Here is a 6,733-nt window from a genome sequence, read left to right as displayed (position 1 = left end):
GTACTTTACAAATGCAAATCTTAGCCAGTCATAAACAGGTATTTACTTTCCTTTAGTCAACTCAGTTCCAGCAACCCCGCACACCCCTGCTTCCCCACCACCCCCCACACACACTGGCACACACACACACAATGCCCTCTGCACACTCCATTTTATCCGTTTTAGCACTTATAGACTTTGTTCAGCTCGGTGTACTTGTCTGGAGATACATCTTTATAGAGTTAGCACAAGTTCGTGTGCCCAATGTACAATGAGGCCAAACAAACTGAAATGTCAGAGTCTGGAGCAGAGAAAGGTTTATTGCAGGGCCTTGCGAGGAGACAGGTGGCTTCTGCCCTACAAGCCCTGAGCTCCCCGAAGTGTTTGGCCAAACATTTTTAAAAGCCAGGTGAGGGAGGTGAGGTCGCAGAGTATGTGATCAGCTCATGCACAATTCTCTGACTGACTGATGGTGAGGTAACAGGGTGGTGTCACAAGGGTTCACATTTTCAGTCCTTAGGCTCCAGGAGGCCTGGGGGCTATGTGCTCAGGGTCATCAAATAGTTAACATCTTCCATTTGGTGGGGAGGTTTCACATCTGGAAAACAACTCATGAAATGTGCATCCAATACTGTTAATCTAGGTACTTCAGAGAGGAGCTAAAGCGGAGGATATGGAGGAAGGCCTGTCCCGGGAAGGCCCCATAGGGTCCTACTCGGTTACAACAGTCTAGGATAAAATTCACTCCCTGGTCCTATTTACCTTTCAATAAGAAGCTTGAATTACATGACATTTTGATTATATGAGATTTTGATTATATTTACTCTTTAATAAGACATTTTCATGTATATCAGCTTGCTTCTTCACACTGCCTGTTTCTAGTAGCAAGAGGTCATTTGTGCAGCCCAGCCCACCATAACAAAGCTCCTTTGGAGCCTGGCCATCCCAAATTCTCTACAGAAGTACCAATCCAAATTTTTCCACGTTTCCCTGGGACTTCTGCTTATTTTTTAAATTAGTATTTTAAACAAAGTGCTAACTTCCCCAGCCTGATTTTATGCCATTAAGAAAAAGGCTATTTTATTTAAAACTCTCCAATATACAGTTCCCAGCCAGATTAGTGATATTAACAACAACAACAAATTTCTCATGGGTGTAAGATTTTTATTCCAATTTGATTTGCATTCCATTGGAAATTATAGAATGTATTCCCTTCTTTATTTAAAAAAAAGTAGTTTAAAATTTTAATAGGAATTATAAAATGTGATAAATCTGCAGATCAAAAATGGCTTTGATTGCTTGCAGTAACAAATCTTTAAAACAAGTTTTGAAGTCATCATTTTCCACCTCCACACCAAGGATAACCTTCTAATTAGTGATCGGCTGTGCTGTAGCAGCAGTAGAGCACTGAGACTTGGATAAACAGAAAGACTGTAGAACTTCTCCAGCCCCTGATCAGGATGTTTTCTATGCCTTCTCATAGTGGCGAATGGCAACCACATCACCAAAAGTAAGAGTCTGAAAGATTCAAAACATAACCAAATCTTTTTACACAGGTACATCAGTAGCTGAAAATTTTAAAGATGATCATATCATGTTATTTTAAAGATTATCATATATATGAGTTAAGTATTATACAAAAGAATAATGGCATTTACAAACATTACATGTTGCATAAGTCTTCATTTTTTGAAAAGAAACCCTTATATTTATCTCGTGAATGACGTGTATACACGGTTCATGTCTCTAAAAGAAATATGAGGCAAAAACTGAGATTATCTAGATTCAGGTCAAAAGAATTCCTTCTGCCTTAAATTATCAGGGTAATTGGAGCAGATTAGCTGTCTGCTTTAAAAAGTGTATAAAATTTATAGTAGATTTTCATAATATTTTATAATTCATGACCTAGATAAAATTTGAAGAGTTTTTTGAAAACCCAAATTATTTGGACAAATGGTATTTGCAATGATCTGTTCCAAAATCAGCAGGAAAAGGTAAATGTACAAACGTTCTCGTTGCTCTGGCTGTCATGTTGTAGCCTATGTGAACCTTGGTGGTTATGTGGCTATAATGTGCAACATGGGCTCTTGTATCTAATCCAGCTTGAAGAATTGCTATAAATCCTCTTTACAGAATTTAGTGTTTTTTGGTGTTCATCATTTTCATGTTGTCCTGTGATTGCCAAGAGTATAGTGTGCCCTTGTCAACCATTACTTTCATTGCCTTGTTTGAACTCAGGCTTCCCTGATCACCGTCATACATGCCAAAGCTGAGCTATCCACTTTTCTGTATTCAGGAAAAAAATAAAGAAAAAATCATAAAGGAGAACTTCAGATTGAATCCTTTATAAATGAATTTGTTTATTTGTTTGTTTGTTTGTTTGTTGATGGTGATGGTCACTGCACGAAATCGGGGGCAAATATTCATCAACATGAAAGGAAAACTGTTGCTCTGCTCCCCATACCCACTTCTACCCAGGAAGTGAAGAATGAATATGCAAGCCCTCTATCTCAACCTAGAACAGCTAGCTGGTAGTCAAGGGAAGGAGAAGAAAACTAGTCAATAGTCTTAAATAACAAAAACCAAAAGACCCTTCCTGCTATTATCTTAGAAGGAATACGTAAAGCAACCTCCCCCCTAAAAAAAAACCCACAAATGATGTATTGACTACTTCAATGTCATCAAAATTCCATTACTCAACTCACCAAAAAAAAGTGTCTGGGGTGCTAGATTAAGACATAACATTTTTTCCCAGTTTATAATGCTACTCCATCATTAGAGAAATTATTTTTAAATTATTTTTTATTTTATAATTTTTACATGACTATCAGTATTGAATAGACATGTTTTTAAAGCTATCTGATGCATTAAAGAGAAAGACTGGAAGGAATTAATATCAAAATGTTTCTCTCTAAGGGGACATTAAAAAGGATTTTCATATTTTTGTTACACTTTCCTGTTATATTCCAAATTATCTGCATTGAACTTGTGAAACCTTTCTAAACTAAAATATAAAATGTTTAAAGCTCTCATTTATTACAGAAGCTATAAAGTAATTTTTCTGAGGTTCAGCAAATGATAATACAGTAATATCATCTCTATATTTTCATGATGATTGGTTTTATATTCAGATTTCATTTGAGGATTAGACATTACAGTAATCCAACAACTGTTCTTTTGACACAATTTTAGCTAAATCAATGGCAGCTTTTAAAAACTACACTTAAGTAGAATTTTTCTCTTTTTCTGTATTAAAAAAGCAGAGTGGAGGAAACAATTAGCTAAGATATTTTTATTTCTTCTGTTTTACACATGATTGAAGAACCTTGCTAGTGATTTAATGTTATTAAAGAAGGAAAGACAGGAGAAAAGGAGGGAGGGAGGGACAGGGAAGGAGATGGGAAATGAGTGGGTGAGAGGTGGGCAAAGAAGCAGGAAGGGGAAATTGCTCCTACTTACCATGACCATTTTGCCATTCTTAATCTCTCTTACAAAATTTGTCTCTTTGCCATCCCATTTCTGTACATGGACAAGTTTGTCTCCATCCAGGCTAACAACAGACTGAAACCAACAACAAAATGCAGAATATATCAATAGGTACAGGTCAGATTTCTGATATGGAAGCCAAATGAATTGATTTTTATCTATTTAAAAATTTTTTTGAAAGATTTATTTATTTATTTTTGACTGCATTGGGTCTTTGTTGCTGAGCGTGGGCTCTCTCTAGTTGCAGCGAGCAGGGGCTAATCTTCGTTGCGGTGCACGGCCTTCTCATTGCAGTGGCTTTCTTGTTGCGGAGCACGGGCTCCAGGTGCGGGCTTCAGTAGTTGTGGCACATGGGCTCAGTAGTTGTGGCACACAGGCTCAGTAGCTGTGGTGCACGGGCTTAGTTGCTCTGTGGCGTGTGGGATCTTCCCGGACCAGGGATTGAACCCATGTCCCTTGCATTGCCAGGTGGATTCTTAACCACTGTGCCACCAGGGAAGTCCCTGAGTTGATTTTTAAAAGAGTAATAATTGAATAAATAGTGATCAACTAATTATCAAAGTAGTACAATTTCCTCTGTTGCTTCCAGAGTCATTATTATAAAATCTCTAGTAATTCATAATTTGATTGAAATGTGTACATCTAGATGCAAAAATTTACGTATTAGAAATAAAAATCCTGAACTAGTGCTTTCTGACTAATCAACCTACTCTTTTAAACAGAGTCTTAGAATGATGCAAGCTATTGATTTAGTCAACCTGAGGCAAAAGAGAGATTAAACAAAATGCAGTCTTTCAAATGAACACTATGAAATACTTTCTGAAATACAGGTTTAATAAAAAATGAGAAAAACACATGGTAAAGAAACAGATTCAAGATTTGAGCTATAGTACGTGCCCACTGTTCAGAATATAAGCTATGAACACTAGAATGCAAAATTAACTCTTGGTCCTTCTCTCTGAAGTGAAATACTGAGAACATTTTTCACTTCTCATCATCTAGAAAAAAAGAAATATTGGGACTTTCTCTCTTTTATTCTCTCCTTCCCGTGCCCACCCCCAGAGAAGGAGCGGCTCCTTACCTTACAGTTTCTGTCATCTGGAGTGGTTTCATCAAACTCTTCTCCCAGATGGAAACTAATCTCTGTGTTCTTGAATGTGCTTTGAGTCCTGATCACCACTTTGTCCCCCTCCTGACTGATGATCACTGTTGGTTTAGTCATATTTCCCACCTGCCTAGTGGCAAAGCCCACACCTAAAATAGCAAAAGGAAGCAGTACAGTTGGCTGCAACTTCCAAAATAGCTCACAAAGCAGGAATCTACCTTCCTATTGTGGAATCTATGTCCTAAAGTGAAAGTTTCATTAGAGTATGTTTAGCCCATCAATTATGCAGGACAACTACTGAGCTGTAATAATAAGTGGATGCTTATTTGGAAGCATAAATAGTAAAAGGATGCTGAAGAAAAAGCAGAAAAGGTGCAGAAGCTTCGTGTCCTCCACAGAATACTAAATGCTCCGGTATCTGGCCCTAGGCAAGAAAGCAGGCAAATGCCACATTTAAATATCCATTCTGTGAGAAACACACAGCCTAGCACCCTGATTATGACAATGTGATCTGTCTTTGTCTCTTGCTAACCTGATGGGTGAAGAAGGAATCTGCAAGCATCTGAAGCTGCAGGTTGAGAAGAGAAAGCACGTCTTATTTTTACCTACCTAGAGCCTTCATGTACTCGTCAAAATTCTGACTGTCCATCAGCTTCCACGTAGCACAGAAAGCCTCCACCATCCTTACCCTTTTCCCGTTAGCTTCAGAATCAGATAAAAGAGGCAGAGGCAAGGATCTTCGGATGTTAGGGCCACTGCAATTCGGAAGACCCCTTTGCACCTCACGGCAGCTCCTGCCTTCTTACTAAGAAAAGAGGCAGGCAGAAAGCCAAGGATTTGAATTGCAAGCACATCCCTCCAGGGTCCCTCTTTCCAGGAGGCTGTTGCAGGGGGAGGAGATGGGAACGGGGGCGTTCAGCGAGGTTCCAATCCTCTTTGTGATTGGCTCGGGCCACTGGGGTAGCGGAGTAGGTCGAGTTCCTCCCACACCTCACACTGCAGCCCTTCTGCCTGAGAAATCTCTGCAAAGATTCAGTGAGGCTGGAGGCAGGGACCGTATAATGAGAGAAGGTCTTTCAGTTTCAGCCTGAAAACTTGGCAAAGGCCATTTCAGACTGCGAGGAAAGAAAAAAAACGCACAGTAGGACATTCAGATTGATTTCCGTTAATGGCAAAGCTGGCTGCAAATGAGACCCCCCTTAAAGAACACCTCTGAAATGCCAGACTTTTCAGACAAAAGAGGCTGAATAGTGCCTTTTATTTTCTCTCATATTTATAGGGAGAGCAAAACATGAGCTAGAATTTGCCCAACTCGGGAAAGAGGAGGGGGAGGACGTGTAAATACCTTGCCTAGATTGTACTGCTAGAAGACTACTCCGGCTGAGTACTAATGGGACACTAATTTTGGCCTCTTCCCAACACAAACTGAGTGAATTTAAAGACCCCATTTTTCTTTCTAAGGCTATGAGAACCAGACTAAGATGGAAAAGGGACCTAAGGGAGAGTATGGTTAGGATTCACTAATGAGCTACAAAAATAAAGCAAAACACACTCTTTCCCCACTCCTTCAACAGATTGCAGAATCGAAGTGGAAAAACTGGACAGAAGTTCATTTGGTAAGATTTTAGATGACCTACTCTATAGAACCTTTTGATTTCCTGAGGCCACATCTACACCTGTATACTAGTTGTGAGTTAGCAATGGAGGGATGGCAAGGATTGGAGCAGAGGTGGGAATCAGAAGACTTTGGCTTCAGTTCGTCCTGGCTTAGGGCATCTCAAGAATGGCAAGCTACCTCCAGGGTTCTAAGTAATAACATATTTAAAGGGGGACTCAGACTCCCCTTTACCCAGAGTTTCTTCCTGCTTTATTAGTGCAGACCGCTGATGAAAAGCAGGTTCCCCCCCTTTCATGGGGACAGATCAGGGGACTCTGACTTGGCAGTCTCTGCTCTTCTCTCTCTCTCTCCTCCCATTTCAATCTCAGCCCACTGCCTCTCAGCTTCTGTCCACACCAAATACAAGAGGCAAGGCTCAGAATGCACCTTACTCCAGCTGTCAGCTCTGTGGTTCTACTTTGGTGTTTCAAAGGTACCTCAAAACATAAACTCAATCTTTCCCCTCACCTGGTCCTCCTCCGGTTTTCACCACGTTTGTGAATGGC

The 6,733-nt window shown here is 39.9% G+C and overlaps 1 protein-coding gene across 1 annotated transcript; it reads right to left on the bottom strand.

Moving 5' to 3' along the window:
- Positions 1 to 1,125: 1,125 nt before the first annotated feature.
- On the bottom strand, positions 1,126 to 5,604 carry FABP7 (fatty acid binding protein 7). Its single transcript, XM_059083896.2, has 4 exons — positions 5,180 to 5,604; positions 4,547 to 4,719; positions 3,439 to 3,540; positions 1,126 to 1,497 (listed from the first exon to the last, which is right to left on the bottom strand). The coding sequence occupies exons 1-4, from the start codon at positions 5,250 to 5,252 to the stop codon at positions 1,447 to 1,449; spliced, it is 399 nt and encodes a 132-aa protein (XP_058939879.1). The 5' UTR covers positions 5,253 to 5,604; the 3' UTR covers positions 1,126 to 1,446.
- Between the last annotated feature and the right edge of the window lie 1,129 nt (positions 5,605 to 6,733).

The sequence above is a fragment of the Kogia breviceps genome, chromosome 13 (genome assembly GCF_026419965.1).
Source record: "Kogia breviceps isolate mKogBre1 chromosome 13, mKogBre1 haplotype 1, whole genome shotgun sequence".
NCBI lineage: Eukaryota > Metazoa > Chordata > Mammalia > Artiodactyla > Physeteridae > Kogia > Kogia breviceps.
This window is presented reverse-complemented; position numbering and strand designations above follow the sequence as displayed.

Excerpts from the sequence above, each read along its gene's own strand:
- FABP7 (XM_059083896.2), bottom strand. The coding sequence starts at position 5,252 with ATGGTGGAGGCTTTCTGTGCTACGTGGAAGCTGATGGACAGTCAGAAT. Across the intron at positions 3,541-4,546 it reads CAGATGACAGAAACTGTAAG|TCTGTTGTTAGCCTGGATGG; the intron begins GTAAGGAGCCGC and ends TGTTGGTTTCAG. Across the intron at positions 1,498-3,438 it reads AGAATGGCAAAATGGTCATG|ACTCTTACTTTTGGTGATGT; the intron begins GTAAGTAGGAGC and ends TGAATCTTTCAG.